Below are 18,150 nucleotides of genomic sequence, written 5' to 3'. Positions count from 1 at the left end.
TTATGATTATTATCAAGAAAATATTCTTTATTAAGGACAATTGTTATTTAAAGAGAAGAAAGTAAGTTTGAGTAATTATTTTTCTTAGCAATAGAATAATATTTTTCTGTTTGTGATTGCACTAATTAGAATTCTAATTGAAAATGGACAAAACAGATTTTTTTTGAATCTATTATAATTCTATTGTAATTGATCTAACCAGAATTCTGATTGATATAATTAGAATCTTCTAATTCATTCAACTAAAAATTTTTCTTAGTGTAACTTAAAAACTTCGAAATATATTGAAATATATCATAAGGATTAATTGAAAAATTATTACGCAAAAGATATTAGTTTACCTGTATGGTACATTAAAAAAAATCTAGATGAAATTATATTCATGAGTTATTAACTTACTCTTTGAACTCGAAGGAATGTACGTCTGAATTTTTTTTCAAAATTGATTCGCGGATATTCGTTACTCACTACGCATTGCATTGATTTTTCAAAATATCCATGCGTTCAATTTTCAAGAATCTGGGAAATCTTTTGAAGCGTCTCGTGACGACGTCGAGAGATCGTGTTGACAGCCGTTTGGCGAGTTCGCCAGTTTACGATCGCAACGTCAGACGATGCGACGATCCTACGATGCATCCCGCACCTCAACGATACACTTCCCTTATGCGCCATCGATATTTATGGGGCCATCTACATATTGCCAAACATATTGAGCCTCAGCAAATGGCCGCGGGCACGCGCGAAACTCCTGAATATTCAAGCAGGTAACGAAGCAAAGTTCGTTTGCGTTAGCGCCTGCTCCAGGCACTGATACACCTCCGGGTCATCAAGCAGTGCCTTATTACCTGATTGCATATTGAGCAGATATGGAATTATGTTACAGTGTACAGTTACGCGCGCATGTTCGCACGCCAGAACCGATTTGCGATCGAAAACCATCAGCAAGGAAAACTTAACCCTATCATCTATATACATTTCAAGAGTCCTGTATGTTTAGAACATTTCCAGTACTATACACTAAAAGAAAAGATTGGTTGCTGCAGCAAATTAGATGGTTAAATATGGCAAAACATTTTTAATTGGCTGTAGCAACCAATTTTTGGTTGCGTTAGTCAATCGAAATCCTAACTGACATTGCGGATAGGCTAACACAACCAACAACTAGCTGCAGCAATAAAAAATTGGCTGTTGCAACCAATTAAAAATGCTGTGCCATATTTTATCATCTAATTTGCTGCAGCAGCCAATCTTTTCTTTCAGTGTAACAGCTCTTCATTAATGTCTTCACAATATTACGTAAGTTATATGGAATACTTTTTAAAAGTATGTGTTTGCAAAGTACCTTTCGTCTCAATAAATATTAAGTGCGTCATTTTTGAGGAAACAACGCATCTTTCATTTAAATGATTTATCTCGGCGAAATAAATTCAAGAGGATTCGGAAATAACGTCGATCGTCGCGCGGCAGCGTTGGTTTATCCAGCGTTCTATAAGAACCGCTTGTCTTAGCCCCGCTATAAAGCAGAAGAAACGAAGCCCGCGTTCATCACTTCTGACTCGAGTCGAAAACTATATCGAGACGAACCCACTTTCCTAGATTAATCTAAGATAAATGTCGCTACCGAGAAACGGCGCGGACAATTTTATTGTACTGAACAAAACGGAGAACGAATATAAGGAACTATAAGGAACGAAAGATAGCGAAATCGTTTGTTGAAATCGTCTATCTTTGATTCGTATTTTGCACCTGGTCTTCGTTCGATTATCTGTACATTTGTACTTTCTCCTAAATGAGTTAAAAAGAAGGGTACACCATAAATTGAATACAGTTAACGCGCACGCAATCCTATAAATAATATAATGGATTAATCTATGAGATTTATACATTTTTGGTAATGTTTTAAGCTGTGCTCCCGAAACACGTACGTCCTAATTTTATAGAACGAGAAAACCACTGTAGGTGGCATTGAAATAGTATCGTATTTTGAGATAAAAAATATACTGAGAAATAATAAATTATATAATAAATCTTATACGAGAAAAAACCGTAATTTAAAAAATAGATCTCCGCCCTCTCTAAAGGTTAAAACGACAATGGAAATTAAAATGACTTAAGTCTTATAGTTTATATAAAAAAAATGAGAAGAGCATAACGAAGATATAAAGCCTGCGAGAAAATGAAAAAAACTAATGACAGATACGGAAAATGACTATGGAATAGAATTAATCTGTTCTTCCTATAAATGCCCGGAAGCGGCCAAATAAAACGGCTTGAACGCCACGCGCGCGAGCACGTACAGAGGGATTATTAATAATGACGCGAGCAGATGCACTTCCTGGAACACAGAGTGAACCACCGCGGGAAATGCGTCCAACCAGCCGGTGCTAGCAGCAATATTCGTTGGTTCGCTCCCGAAACACATACACGTAGTGAGAAACAGAGAATAGAGAGTTGGCGTCGGAAACTTTTCTGTATCGCAGAGCGTCCGTTTCTTTCGGCGTTCGTGCTCCCACGACGCCGTCAGCGACGAAGACGAAGACGACGGCGACGACGACGACGACTACTACCAAGACGACAGAGTTAATGGACGAGAGAAGTTTCGGGGAAAGTCGCCGCGACACCTCGCGCGCGAAAATATTGCTGGGTATCCATCTTGGACCCTCATCAAGAGTGGTCTCCGAGGGGTCTCCTCCAGTCGTTACAGCCTGTCACGTTGGGTCACTCAAGGGTCAACGGCACCCGGAGGAGCTCTAGGCAAGCTCGTTGGTCATCCGCCGGGCGGAGTTATGGCGCCGCTCACCACTGGTCGTTGTTTTCGCAATTCGCCTTTAATACGTCTCCGGGCGCCGCCATTATCGCCCGGTGCCGTTTGCAAATTGCACATGTACCATGCTTGTGTATGGCTGTACAAATGCCGCGGACAACTGTATGCGACTCGTTGTCACGGTTAAATATGGCCGCAGCTTGCGTCGCGTTACGCAACAGCGGTTCTATGCGTGCATTGCCACCGCTATTAAGGCCTCGGCTGGCTAACATCGTCAGTTTCCAGAATCATGGCTACAATTTAATCGGACTATTGTGGCTGAGATCGATTCCGGTGTGAAAGTGTGCAATCTGCAGGAAATCTTCGAACCCATCGATACAACTCGCCTCTGTCTTTCTTGATTTATTCCACTTTTTGACGCAAGTTAAAAGAAATTCAGCACGACGTAGCTGATATTATTTAATGTAGAAGTACAAAGTTGAATTTATTCACGCAAACTCGAAAAGAAAGTTGGCGCACGAGCACCGAAACTGCAAACTTGAAGCTGGATGGTGTATCTCAGTACGATCTTCGCCCTCTCGGTAAATCAAAGTAAGACTCAGGCTCGAGTTGTTTACCGACAATTTCATGCCTTATCAAGTTTTGCATCGAACAAAACAAACAGCGCAAGATCTACAAATGTGAACTTTCTTGCCGCATCGCGCCGGTTCCCGATAAACTGATATCCCAAAACGTCAGTCTCCTTCCGCTTTCACCGAAAGTGAGAAAGCGCGAAATAAGCACAGCTGTGAATTTGCATTAATGCCGCGTGTGCAGGCCGCTCTCGGGGAAGTGATCGAAGCCCATCCCTGAAATGCTCCCCGTTTGACTGTACAGGAAAAAAATTGAGGTGGAGTGTCAGGGGTGCGGTGATGTGGGAGCGGAGGGATGCGAAACGCGCGGAGAAGAAAAATATAGCGTACACCGCCAACCTCGATCACTCGACTCTCCACCGCGCTCCGGCATTAAAAGCTTTCGCTGATTTTACGCTTTGATTTCGTCCGGGTGATCGAGGGTCTACCCGCTGTACAACACGTACACTTTGACAGAAAGTTCAACCGCGCTCGCCGACCTCGATTCTCCGGCGTCAACGTCCCGGTCAAGCTCTCCCGAAGAACTTCGCGAAAGCACCCTACCACCATCCCCCAGCCTTCCCCGGCTAGAAAGCAGTCTGCTTCGACCCTTCGGTTCTCTTCAGCATCGGCGTTACCCCCATTCGGTCGGTGGTCCTCAACGCTCACCCCCGCTCTGCCCATGGACCAATGTGTTTTCGAGCGAGCCGTCGCGTCGCCCGTCCACTCGCAAAGTGGACGAATCGATATATCGCAGCACGCAGCGCGCACTGCGCTACGGGAAAGTGGATTTCGATAACCTCGTGACGCTCTATTGCATTTTTATTCAGTTTCACGGGCATTAAGCGGCAACCTGATTACGGCGGCGCGGGCGCGCGGTGGATGGAACGGCAAAGTGACTCGGCAGAGGAAAAAAAAAAGGACGTTATAGAGAAGAGCGCGGGTATGAAAACGCGGCTATGAAAACAGAGCGAAGGGGAGAGAATCGGATTATAAGCGCCTTCCTTCCCGCGAGAGAGAGCCCAATGCGCAGTCATAACAATTATACTCTCTCGTTCGCGAGTCCCCGTACCAAATTTTACATTTCCAACCGAAATTCATGCGATTAACAACAGGGCTGTTATACATAACTAATCGTAGGACGCATTAATCCGCGATAAAACTTGCATCGACCTGACGCGAATCGTGCATCCTGCACTCGGACGGATTACAATCGCGTCGAATGGGGAGTTAATAGTTAAAATCAACGGATGTTAAACGTGATGAACAGACGATGTTCTATAGCTATACGGAGGGAGGGAGAGAGAGAGAGAGAGAGAGAGAGAGATTCCCCGTTCTCAACTTCGACGTAACTCGCGAACCACGGGCAAGTAACCGTTGTCGTTACTTGACGATAAAGTTCGAGCTGCGATAACCGCCGTGGAATTTGGCGGTATCTAAACCGACCAGAACTAACGCGACGTGACGACGAAGTCGATGCGGTTGCGGGTCGCAGTTTTCGTTCGGAAATTCCGCGAATCTATTACACCCACGGGTATTACCGCCTTGGGGTGTAACCGACGTCGTAACGATCGACGATAGTTATCGCGAGGTAAACAAAAGGACGCGCTGGCGGTCGTATAAGCCGATATATGTGAACTGTACGAGCAACGAAGAAAAGATGGTGCGCTGATAGAAAGAACGGGCGGTAGATGAGAGGAAGAAGAGGCGCGTAGAAGAGTCGGAGGTATATAGGTATACCTATATATATATATATATTCGCAGCGAGGGTAGAAGGGGGGAGGTCATAAGAGGGGGTGGCAAGAGCATAAGAGAGAATAGGTAGAACGAGGTAGATGAGGAGGCAAGAGGGGTAAATATTACATAAGATAGTGCTTCTCTCCCTTTTCTCTTCTGCCACCGAGAGACCGTGGATGTGTCCCTCTAGTCGATATCAGTTGCCCTCGATATGTACACACCTCTGGCTCTCGCTTGTCGCTTTGGCGTCGCCCTGCTGAAACCCTTCTTTGTAAGGCCTAGCATCTCGGCTATCATCTTGGTCTCTCCTCTCGTCCGCAAAGCGGACGAACTCAGAGGAATTCCATTCGCTGACGGGAGAAGACCAACCGGAGATACTCTAATTTGTCTCCCACGAGTTAAAGCGACAGTCTACGAAGTATTGTCTCTCGCGCCTGGAACCCAGCTTTCCGAGCTTGCGAAATTAGATGTAACACGCGAGACCTTAATTTGAGTCCGGGTGATGCGGAGCGAGGAGAAAGACGAACGCATTACGACCGTGAGCAGACACAAAGCGCAAAATATGCTTACAAAAGAATCTGCTCGCGTCGGAAGACGCATCTACCTGCCCGGCAGGATACAAGAAAGCTAAAAGCTCTCGGACTATATCGCGTAGGGACGCATCTCCTTTGTGTAACGCGGTGGTTTCGCTCCTTCGACAATAGTTCGCACGAATTTTCAACCGAATCTTCAACTTTTTCAATTTGCCGCCAGCCGTTTCTGGTACATATAACTTGATAACGTGTTATAATTATGCCAGCACATCCATGACGTGAATATGCAATACGGTCGACTTTATATGAACACTCGCAAAGTCGGCGAGTAACTGTAATCTACTTATGCTAGCTCATGCATGAAGTTAATATACAAGGTTGTTGGCTTTGTACTTAGTCTGTGAACCTGTACACGTATAAAGGGATTAATTTCAAAGTCTACGCGCATTACAAACGTTTATGTCGCATATTTCGCATGGCTGCGTAATGAATGTTTTTTTTAAATAAATATCATTATATTGTATATCTAAACATATTAAATGCAATAACGCTACGGTAAGGTTTCTTTTGTGTTATACAAGCTTATATTTACGATATTATCTTTTTCATAAAACTTTATGAAATAATTATTGATCAATTCAGATGAATCTGGATTCCTGCTATTAACGTTGCGATATAAATATGTGTGTGTGTGTGTGTGTGTGTTAAAAATGCTAAGAGCTTTCTCACAGACATTAATTTCAAGATATACACACATTGCGTACGCGAATGCAGTTTTATATTTTGCATGTAAAAGTTTTGCGTACTGACCTTTGGGCGAACGAAGAAGACATTTTATATACTCAAGTCTTTCCTCCGCTTACAATATTAAAATGCTACGGTAACAGTTACAACGTAAAAGACTAGTGCACATTTTCATATGGCCGAAGAAGAAAAATATACTTTGCTAATATACTTCGCTTGGCACCAGAAAGACTAAAGATGCGTCGGGTTATACATCGAACTTTCCTTCTTCTTATATACGACGTTACTTTCGTAATAATTTTATTCAAAGAAATCGCTATGTATCTCCTTGTAAATGTAAAGATTTTTTCATTATTTATAAAATTATTCAAAACAGCGAGAATATAAAATCGGTTTATTAATAATTGCATAGCAATCATTTTATAGATTAAAAAATTTATTTATAATTTCACTCGTTCTATTAAAATATTCTCGTGATAATTAAAAAATGACTGTTCTTAATTATCTTATATATAAGTAAGCATTAACTCGGCAATGCAAAGTTATGCATTTAACTCGGCAATGCGAAATAAAAATTGGAATACGGCCAGACAATCTACATGTTTTTTTCACTGTCTTTTTCGCTTCACTTTTTCCCTGCCGAGTTTACCCCGTTTCCGGATTTCCCTCTGTATAAAACACTTCTATCGCGGCTTTGTTGCACGGCTGGGCCTCGCAGCGTTAATTTGTCGTTACCTCACAGTCAGGCGTTTGTCAGTGACAGCCGGACACAGGGGTGGCATTGTCGAGGTCGCGTGGCCGAGGGGTTGTACCGCGAGGGTGGCCGGCGGCGAGGAAGGCTAGCGCGTACCGTCTTTCTTGCTGGCGGGGATAGAATGTCGATGAGTTTGCGAGACCGATCGCGCTACGGATGAGATCGCGCGTACGACGCACGGTGAGGGGCGGTTTTGAGCTCGGTGGTCAGTGTACCGGAACCTAAGGGAAGAAAAAGGAAAGAGTCATGGATGGTGCCGTCGACGGTGGTACAGGCGACGACGATGGCGATCGCAAGTAGTAGTAGTAGTAGTAGTCGAGCAGGTAGTAATAGCGATAATGGTGGTGATGGTAGTAGTGGTGATGGTGGTAGTAGTGATGGTAGCGATGGTGGCGGGTATACGCCTTGCGCCGTTCCCGCGCTGAATTATTGAGACACCACCAGATCGATGTCACAAAAGGAAAACGGCTGTGTGGCTTGAAATGACGGGCTTTCGCGTCGCTCATACATTATGCACGCGGCCGCTTCTGCCCGGTGGCCTGCGCACGTATATTCGTGCGCTAACGTACAAAAAAAACCTACCCTCCCCCGACGAGTTTGCCACCGTGTCGAGAGCCGTGTCCCTTCTGAGTTTCCCGTGTGATTATGTCGCGCTATTGCCTGTAAAGTGAAAAAAAGTGAGAGACGCGCGACGTAGGTACTGAGGTCAGGACCTCCGTTGGAAGGTCTCTGCCTTTGTTTCGTTCAATACGCATTCCCAAGTGTAAAGCAAGACGATGCGACTATATGAATGAGCTATTTTGTAATATCGCGATTATTCCGTTCTTATACCTCACGCGGTGATCCAAAGCTTATTGCAGTTTTCGAAAAATATTCCTGGAATCGTTAATTATTAGTAGAAATAATTCAATTAACTATCGTTCTCAGAATTTTATACGATCTTAAAATAGAGATATCGAAATATCTTCTCCTAATAATAAAATAACACCTTTATGTGAAATTAATATCCTTTCCAAGAAGAGGATTCTATCTCATGTCAAGTTTTGATCGAAAGATTATAATGTAAGAGTATAATGTAGATTTCATGAAATCAAATTTAGTGCCATATTAAATTTTCTTACGTATAGCATTGTATAGAATATTAAAGTATTTTAAAAAATATTGAAGGTACGTAAATTTTAATTTATAAAAAGGGGAGCTAAAAATGTCTCAACATCAAGGTTATAGATTATAGAGAATACAAACCAAGGCAAGTACATACATGACACAACCGCGAATGAAAGCGTGATCAACTTACGTACGGCTAGGGAGAGAAATTTGGGAATTATCGATTTTTCATCTAACTCGTTGAACTGTGAGACATAATAAACCATATACGCCAGTGCGCACCGTTAGCAGGGGTAACATGTTGCGCAATTTATATACACGGATGTGCCCGATCGATTGGCCTCGTTTGTCACTTCGATAAAAACAACAGAAGAATCTAGTTAGAGTAAATATCACGACGCAAATTTTCGTATATATATTTTTCTGATATAATGAGCAATTACGCAGTCGAACCTTCAAGTTCAGGCATTAACTTCTGATAGTTAATCATTATTGACAGTTGTTCAATAATTATGCATCTCTTTATGTACACAATTATTAATAATTAGTCAGCAGAATGTAAGTACTAGCTTTATTTTTATTTCACGCAATGCCGAATGTTGTTGCCAAGATGACTATAAATATTGTGAACAGAAAAGCTAGATTATAAAATTGTCTAAAGCTTTCCATAGAATGACACTGACGTCACTGAATCGATAGCAGCGATTATTCTTCGTAAACTCCGGAGCACGGTAAACAAAGCCTACGCCTTCCAATTTAACGCACACTACTTTTATCTACAATTTTCTTAACCGTGTCGTAGAATGTGGACAAAGCAATATCGTGTAACATTGGTTTATCTATCCGATCGATCCGCTCGAAAAGAAGAAAAATGAAAAAACAAACATTAACCGCGCATCCGACTGTTCGGACGTTATTTCACGAAATGGATAAACAGATTTATATTTATATGTACAATGTGTATATACCTTACATTGCAAACCGTTCGCACGAACCCATTTTGCGCAGGGAATTCATTAAACATAAAAATGAACGCGTAAATATTAGATTATCGAATCCGTCGATTCAATATACTGAATATACTATAAAAATTAAAAGATAACAAAAAAACATTACGCAATATATGAAATGATATTTGAATTGAACATTATTTCGCGATGGACAATTTCGGAAATGTGAAGAAACTAACTCATTCTACACACTATCGCAAATTTCGTTTTTAATACACCTCTCTCGAAGTTTCGTTTCGTCGTCGCGCTGCCAAGACCTTCCCGATGTTAAAAATTGAGAGAGTAACGAGGAACGAAAGTGGGATAATACAAAGATGGAAGTAGCGTACGCCACGAAGTTCTTCTCGAAGGGAGAACGAAGGCAGGGCGAAAAGGGTCGAAGCGAAACGAAACGGTTTCTTTGTCCTACCCTCGCAGCAGTTACATAATTCCATTATTTATAGCCAATATCCAGTAGAGATAGGGGGATGAAACGAGAAAAACGAAGCTGCGGCTTAGCCTAATTAATTTACGAAGTATTCGCGCGTTCGATCGTTTCGGATAGAATAGGAGATAGAATTTCTGTAAATCTCTTATGTCGCGCCGGTGTGACCTCGCGATTGTGCAAAACACGTGTAAAATATTTTACGTTACTAGAAAAATTGATGCGAAATATAGGACAATCTGAATATATGCGCCTCGTGAAAGCAAATGTAAGAAAGATGGATGTCGGAGATTGAACATCGATATGAGTCGAGGTCATTGTACCTCACACAACCAGCCTGACTTTTAATACACCTGGCTTGCTCCCTTCTTCCTCCCTTCGTCCTTTCGGACTACCCCTCGTTGCAATTGTACTGTATCTAGTAATTTTCTCCCTTCTCTCTATTGAGGCACCGTGCTGTGACTTCTACTACGCGCGTTCTTTCCGTACAACAAAATCAATCGCTATACGATAATCATCGTTGGAAATTCTCGATAAACTTCTGAACTTTTAGTTCTCCGCTAAATGTGTTCATATTCACTTTTTCGAACTGTATTGATCAAAATGGTATGTCTTTTAACAATAAAATAAATATGTAATTATAATACAAAATTGGACCGATGAGAATAAATCTAATGAAGTCAAAAAAAATCCTATATTCGGTCAAAGTTGATCTTAGTGCTTAAAGATTTCAGTATGAATTTATATACATGTCCAATTCTACAAACCGTGCATCGAAATCTTTCAGCCTCGAAACGCAATCATGAACAAAACTAATAATATCACTTGTTACATTGACAAACAATTTAATAATACATATTGATATTTATATTATTGATAACCATCTTATAAAAATATTAATAATTTGATGTATAACTAGAATTTTAAAATTGGCTAATAATTTTAAAACGAAAAATATTACCACAAAATTGAAGTTACTATAAGATAACAATTGCTGCGATCATAACAGTCTTTACTTATAAGAGCGGATAATTATATAGAAATTGCAACAAAAGTAAATGAGTCTCTTCAGTATGAAACTGTATGTACACCATCTTCTATTTCCTCGGGAAATAACACAGATGGCACGGTTCTTTTTAGCTATCAAAATAACTAGCCGATTGCGTGTACTCGTTCGAATGTAAGAGCATAGCGCAACGAAGGGGGTAAAACGCGCTGATGCCATCAGTTACGTTACCCTACTAAAACTCGGTCGCTTTTTCATTTCTTACGCAAGACCGAGCAATCAGACCAACTCACTTTTTGTATGATCTTTTATAATCATCGAACGTATACAAAAGATCGGGAATATATTATGTACATAAATAAATAAATATATATACACACACTACCGGCAGAAAGTTTAAGACCAAGCGTTTTAAAGACTTAACTTTGTGTTCTTTTTATTTAAAATATATGCAAGTCCAATTTTCACAGCATTATATGACCCTGAAGATATAATAATTACGTAAAAAAACAATTACTATTTAACGTATACTTGTTTTATAATTTTAGCATAAATTATGTGTTTTAAGATTATATCACATTGGTCCTAAACTTTCTGACGGTAGTGTACATGCAATTTTCAATTTTCAAAGGGTCGCAATTTCAATTGTACATGCAAAAGTTTCGAAAAGTTTATCCCTGATTATGTAAGATCGCAAAACGAGAATGAAAGTATCATGGCAAAAAAAAAAATAATATAAAGTGGGACGAAGGAAACTTCTGGGCGACGGAAAGAATCATTAGGCAAAGAAGATGTAAAAACCGACGAGAAAGGAAGAAACGTAATAAAACCAATACGGAGAATATTGAAGAGTCACGGAGCGAAGGGTCTTCGTAGCAAATGCGGACTTGTGAGTTGGTAGAAAAGGGTCGCTAATCGTAGACTCTGATACCAAGAAATCGAGCAAGAGGTTCCCCGGGGTTGCTATGGGGAGGATCGCTTCGGAGTCCACGATTGCATCTTTCTACCCTGGCCTGTGGCTTCTTTATAAACGCATACCGCGTATGAACAATATCACCGTCCTGGATATACGTATCGCGATAACATCGTCCACGATCAGATTTCGCTGTATTCTCGAGAGAGCACTGTTTCAACCTCTGCGGTATCAATATCACCCTTGAGGACATTAAAATCTACTTCCATCGCATTCGTATCTCAACATTATTACCTTTTATACGATTTCGCGTGTTCACAATAATCGTCCCGCGATCAAATCACCCACTAAAGATGAACGATGTGTGTATCCATCATTAAAGAAGTTTCGATAGCGATAATTTGAACCGCGACTTGAATCGGACACGTTAGTCAATCTTTCGGATTCTTGAACAGAAAGAGACGTGAAAATCGGAGATGGAGGACCAGAATCGTAGTGTCACGTACGCGTCAAATTTGATGGAAGACGAGTGGACGTCTCGTCGAAGTTAGACGATGATTATCCAATAATTTATGAGAGATCGATCGACTTCGAACTGACAAGTGACATAATAGATCATATGCGATTACGTCACAAAATTCTGTTGAATTAATACGAGAATACAAAAGTGTCTACAGATTACCTTGAAGTTATATACTTATGTCAAGACGAATAAAATTTGTAAGACGAATAAAGTTTGTGTGTCATAGCATCATGAAATATTTCTTTTTTTTTTTCGTTAACATGTCTTGAGTGACAAAATACTGATAGTTCTCCATTATATAAATTCGGTTAATCTAAATAATCTTACCTGACTATTAAAATGGATCGTAATTATATTCAGTTAAAATTTCTATTAAGATGTCGCACGACATATTCGGATGTAATAAGGTCAATTCAATATCTCTTCAGATACAACATTAGCACATCGTTCGTCTTGTGGAGCTCATCACGAATTTATGAAATCAATCTTGCTACAATAAAGCAAACGTAAAAACTGGTCGCAACGGTTGTGCGTGTGTATGGACATCGAAATAGGCGAATGAAACGACGAAACTTTTTTGTTCTCTTTCTCCCGCTTCATGGCCCACGAACTTTTTGCCATTTTCGCACGAGATTGATCGCGTAATCCATAACATCCGGGCTCCCGCACTTTCCATATCGACGTTCGAGTTTCGAAGTCTTTCCCAGACCTCATCGTTCCGGGGCGAACTTCGTCGAAGTCATCAAAAAGCAACGCGGCCTGGTTCGTTGGAGTTTTCCTTACGAACTTTCACTTGCTTCCTTTCCTCGTGCGCGTCTATCTTCACCCTAGGTAAATACTTCGGCCTAGTCAGCAGCCCCGGAGCATTCTGTACGTGTTACAGACTCCGGTTTCAGCCCTCTTAACAACTCATAAACGCGATTCCACTTTTTCTACGTATATAACAAGATTTCGAATCGAATGTATTACAATTCCGTATAAAGTTCACGTAGTGTTTTATATTTAAGGTACTTAATTAAAACTTAAGACAATAGGTTCGACAAATTCAGAATCGTATTAGAGAATTGCAGATTTAATTAATTTTTACTATAAAAGCGAGCAAAAGTAAAATATACTTTCTTAACGCTATTAGCCTTTGGTATGTTTGAAATAAGTTGTAAGATTCATTTAGTACAAAATAATATACATAGTACAAAAGATATGTCTATGCGTGAATTGATTAAAATAGGATTTACGATACAAATAGCAATTTGTATAAAATATCTCTCGTTTTACCCAAACTCAAACTACTTTTCGAATAACTTTCGCACCGATCGCACAAATGCTAAACCACTTGCCGCCTAGCTGCGTTCCGGAACGCTGCTATTATACTGGTAATAATGAAAATTCGTTCCCCGATTGGCGCGTAGCGTATCGCAGCAATATACTGCCAATAAAAATGAAACGCAGCCTCCGAACGGATCGCACATTAAACGGTCAACCGATGGCGACCCGTATATCGTCGTTCGCTTACCTCCTACTAAACGAATAACGCGAGAGAGACGGATCTTTCGCACGATATACCTCACCATGATCGTACTTCGTTAAAGCCAAGCCCGTAGCCAACGACCATTCGTCCTCGCGCCTCATCCCTGATGCAGAAACGATCGAGCCGCTATCCAAATCCGCCATTATCGGAACTCTTGCCGCCTCGGTAGGTACCTACTCGTGAAATCGTCGATGGTAGAAGAAGAGAAAGACAGATAAAAAGAGAAGAAAAAGAGAGGCATATGTGAACGGAGAGAAAGGGTAGACAGAGAGAGAGAGAGGGGGGGGGGGGGGGGAGAAGATCGGTCGAGAGAGGGACAGATATAGAACCGGCCGTAACGTCGGAAGAGCCGGCAGCAATTTCCGGTGGCTTTTGTGCGCCCTTTAAAAACGCGAACTGCGGATGATGCCTCAGGAAGGGGGTATGGCGCGAGAGAGAGAGAGAGAGAGAGAGAGAGAGAGAGCTCGGCAGAGAGTTTCGCGAATGTACGTACGAGTGGTCCTTCTGGACCAACAAATCCCTGGGGCGGAAGGAGAGGGCAAAGTCGAGAGGTTAACTGCGGGTCCCTTCGCGTTCCTCCTCTCCATTCGCGTGTTTTATTTTGCCTCCTTTCAAGCGATGTTCGTTCGGATTCGAAATGCATCTCCTTACGCTTAAGCGCTCGGGCAAGGATAAATTTTCGCATGAATAGTGGGATTAAGTCGGATCTCATACGTCGCTCACGAACGTTTTCATCTGGCTCTATCAACCGTTGATTTTCCCCCTTCGCGAGAGATAACGTCCGACGGTGACCTAATTTCATCGTCAAATCGTGCGAGCACTGCGTAATACCTCAATACCAAATTCTGCGGTCTACAAGAAGCTTTTCCCTTTTTTAAAATATAATTTGTTTTTCTCTCTCTTGTTTTTTTTCGTTTCATGAAAAAAATGACTTGCAACGGTGGGTATTTTGTGCTAATAGATATCATCTTATCTTATGAAACAGACCTAAGCCTCGAAGAACGTTTCCCCGTTATGACTTCGACCTAGAACAGATCCCCGCTTGCTTCCCATCGCCTCCCCAAGAATGCGTGTGGCACGTAAGTGTATGCGGTTACGTACACGCATATACACATCTTTCCCAGGGTTAGAATCCCGGTTCTTAGTACCTTCTGAAGCCCCAGCTTTTCTCCTCTCGTGTCCTGGTTTTCTCGTTTCTTCATTTTTTTTTTCTCTCTGAGGACCGCAAGCACGGGGATCCTGGAAACGCGCGTTTGATTGGCCGAATGTTATGGGGTTCCGTCGATGTGGGACGATAGAAAAGGATACCGAGAAAAGACTATCACGAGAGGCGGAGAAAAGAAGAAGGGCTACGAGAAAATGCGTGAGGTGGGAAAGAGATAAAGGGATAGAGAGGAGAAAGGAAAGAGAGAGAAGGATATAATATATCGGCTGCTTCGAGGGTGCGTGGGTTTCCTCGCAAAGGGTGCGTAGCGTTCAGAGAGGGGGGCGCACACGTAGGGGATAAGAGGGAGACTTACAAAGGGTGAGAGGAGTACGGAGGGTGGCGGAAAAGGAGGCGGGGGCAGGCGAGGACAGAAGAGGACGGAGGAGGAGGAGGAGGAGAAGGAGGAAGGGGATAGTGGTCGAGAGGGTGGGTAGTGGGGGATGAAAGGGAGAAAACTAGAGGGTGCGTGTAGGCCTGGAGAATCAGTCGCGGGCGAGCTGCGTTCGGGGTTTTATCTATAGCTCTGTCCCCTCTATTCCCTTTTGCTCTCATTGTCGCGTCCGCTCGCTCGCTCCGCTCGTGCCCTCTTTGTACGCACACGTGTGGCACACGCCGAACCCCGCGTACCTACCAGCGAGAATCCTACGCGGTATCCGGTGTGATCGCTTGCTTTCGGTGCGGAGGGACAGAAAACGGAGAAAAGACGAACGGCGAGAAGGCTCGAGTATCCTCGCTGGAGCTTGTTTGGTGTCGAACTTCTGAATATCGCAAATCCGCTGACAATACCGATCTGGATATTCTTCAAGTGGCGCGAGATACGTGTGCTATCGATACGATCTCGCGTAAACTCCCCATTTCGTGCTGTGATAATTCGTGACGCGCGTCGATCACGATCGACGATCGCGCGACCTTGATTGTGCGCTCGCAAAGAGCAGAAGTTGGAAAAGTTCGCGGGTCCGCACGCCCGCCAGTACTCACGATCGCCCGCGCTTAATTGTTCCCCAATGGTTCATATTCTGGAAGTGGTATCGTCGCGTCGGAACGACCTGCAGATGGTGAGTGCGCTTGCGCGAATAGTTTTAAATCTCCCCAACACTACTCTCCTTTCCTCTTTCCTCTTACGGGGGAGGACCTCCTCTTGCACGTGTCGTTCGGTCGAAGATGTGTGTACACGTTAAACATTCGTCGCGTCGCTCCCTGCATCTCGACATTCTCCAGCGACGGATCGATCGATCGGCGGATCGCGAGACAGGATTAGGCTCGTGGATGTCGGATTTCTTCCCCAGGGCCCCGCAATGGTCGTGCGCGTCTCGCTCGAACACGCTCGTGATGCATGCATCAAGATTCAAGTCACGTAGCCCGCTTTCGACGTACGATTCGCGTACGCGGAAATGTACGGTGAGATCGTAAAAGCCAGGGGAGAGGAACGACGACGTTGGAAGATGTCGTCTTGACGGGCAAGCGTGTAAATGCATATGATACCCCGCGACTTTACGACCGGCTGCCGATTTCCTCGCATTCGTCCTCCTTCCTGTCGATGCGGTATCGCACGGTCCTTTCACGCGCTCAAGTCGTAAAAGATCCTCGCTCGCATGTGTTTACGCGTGACTATTTCTGGCAGTCTCTGCTGTGTGCGCGCGGCGGACTCGGATGTAACACATACCTATCCATATGTCGCGCAGCTTCTGCATGCGTAACGTTTACAATAATGCCCTCGTCACGCCGGTTTTCCTACTTCTTTCCCCCTCGCCCTCTGCATAATGTTAGCAGCAGCGTGTACTGCACGCGAGCACGACATACGCGTGAATCGCGAGCGTACACCGACACGCGAGCAGCTGTTTCGATGTCGCGGGCGTGTCTGTATTCGGTTACTCAGTGGTTTGGGAAAAGGGGAGATGGAGAGGGACAATATTTTGCCTTCGTCTGATTGAAGCCATGGCATATACAAAAACGAAGGCAGTAAGATGTAAACAGTAAGCGAATTTGCCAATTAAAGAGAACATAAGGCAATAATGTAAGTAATAGCAAATTTAAAATGTTGATTTGTTTACTGGATAAATAATTATAAATAAAATTTAGACCGATAAAAATAAATCAAATTAAAAAAAGAATTCTACTTTCGGTTGAAACGGATCTTAGTGCTTGATGTTAATGGTTGATGTTCATATGCAAATTTGTAAATATATTTTTCAGTTTTATAAACTGCTCTGACTCGGTTTCTTGGACTTGAAGCGCAATCAAACAGAGGCTGAAAATAACTTACTATTTAAATCTTTTTATGTGCTGTAGTTTTAGATCCGTTTTCCACTCTCTGCTTTTCCACTTGCGGTTTAAACTTAACCTCACTTAACTTGATAATAATACAAAAATAATGTTAATTACTGTACTGGTAATTTTGCTAAAGTGATAATTTCAAAAGTTACTACTAAACTTTATTGAAAAAAATAACTGGTTGGATTATTTAGAATTCTGATTAAAAATAGACGAATCAGAATTTTTTGATTTACTAAAATTCTACTTGATATAACCGGAATTCTAATTGATACAATTAGAATCGTCTGGTTTATTCATTTTCAACTATAGACATTTCTCTCAGTACATCGATAGAAAAATATAATTTTTATTTTATATTGGTAACTTTAAAACAAACTCTCAATTTTCTAATTCTAATTTGCTAAGCAAACATCAAAGAAGAAAGATTAATTAAGAGTAATTAAAAGGATAGCATATTAAACTAATTTATTAAAATTCAGATTCACAATGAATAGTAGTTTAAATGATATATATAAAGTGGTGCGTTTAACCTTTTGACTTTAGGGGAGACCGGGGCCGATTGTCACAGTTTTTGATTATTGATTTTTAGAAAAAAGTGGATGCCTGATTTTGAAATATTATATACGTTACAATATACCTACATCCTTTAGGTATTAAAAAAAATATTACTCGTGAATTCATCATATCATAAAAATAAATTATTTAATTTTAAATGAAGCTGCGAAAATATGACAATTAACCCCGTGTTCTGGGTTGATTGTCACACGTTTTAGGATTGGCAGTAGCCATATTTGGACAACACATATAAAAAACACAATTTTTATTTTAATATCAGTTCTATATTTTGAGAAATAATAGTAATTATAGTATTAATACAAATAAAATAGTTATTTTAATCATAAAATACGTAATTTGTTTTTGTACCATAGTTTCTATATGAAAAATAAAAACATATTTATATGAAATATAATATATTTGTAAGTATATTCTCTGAAAATATGTCCTCTAAAAAGAG

General features: G+C 41.6%; 1 protein-coding gene across 14 annotated transcripts in view; it reads left to right on the top strand.

Moving 5' to 3' along the window:
* bru3 (CUGBP Elav-like family member bruno 3) overlaps window positions 1-18,150 on the top strand; it is a 660,667-nt gene that overhangs the window by 547,506 nt on the left and 95,011 nt on the right. For 8 of the 14 annotated variants that reach the window (XM_018519840.1, XM_018519838.1, XM_018519827.1 and 5 more), the window contains exon 1: window positions 15,365-15,916. The exons of 5 other annotated variants lie outside the window; for them this stretch is intronic. In XM_018519840.1, the coding sequence (XP_018375342.1) occupies window positions 15,866-15,916 (51 nt within the window). In that variant the 5' untranslated portion in view covers window positions 15,365-15,865. Of the gene's footprint in view, window positions 1-15,364; window positions 15,917-18,150 lie in introns of those variants that run through there. One more of the 14 variants, XM_018519837.1, reaches the window with a different exon arrangement.

Source organism: Trachymyrmex cornetzi, unplaced genomic scaffold (genome assembly GCF_001594075.2).
Source record: "Trachymyrmex cornetzi isolate Tcor2-1 unplaced genomic scaffold, Tcor1.1 scaffold85, whole genome shotgun sequence".
Taxonomy (NCBI): Eukaryota; Metazoa; Arthropoda; class Insecta; order Hymenoptera; family Formicidae; genus Trachymyrmex; species Trachymyrmex cornetzi.
Note: the sequence above shows the minus strand (reverse complement) of the source record. Positions and strands in the feature narration are given on the sequence as shown.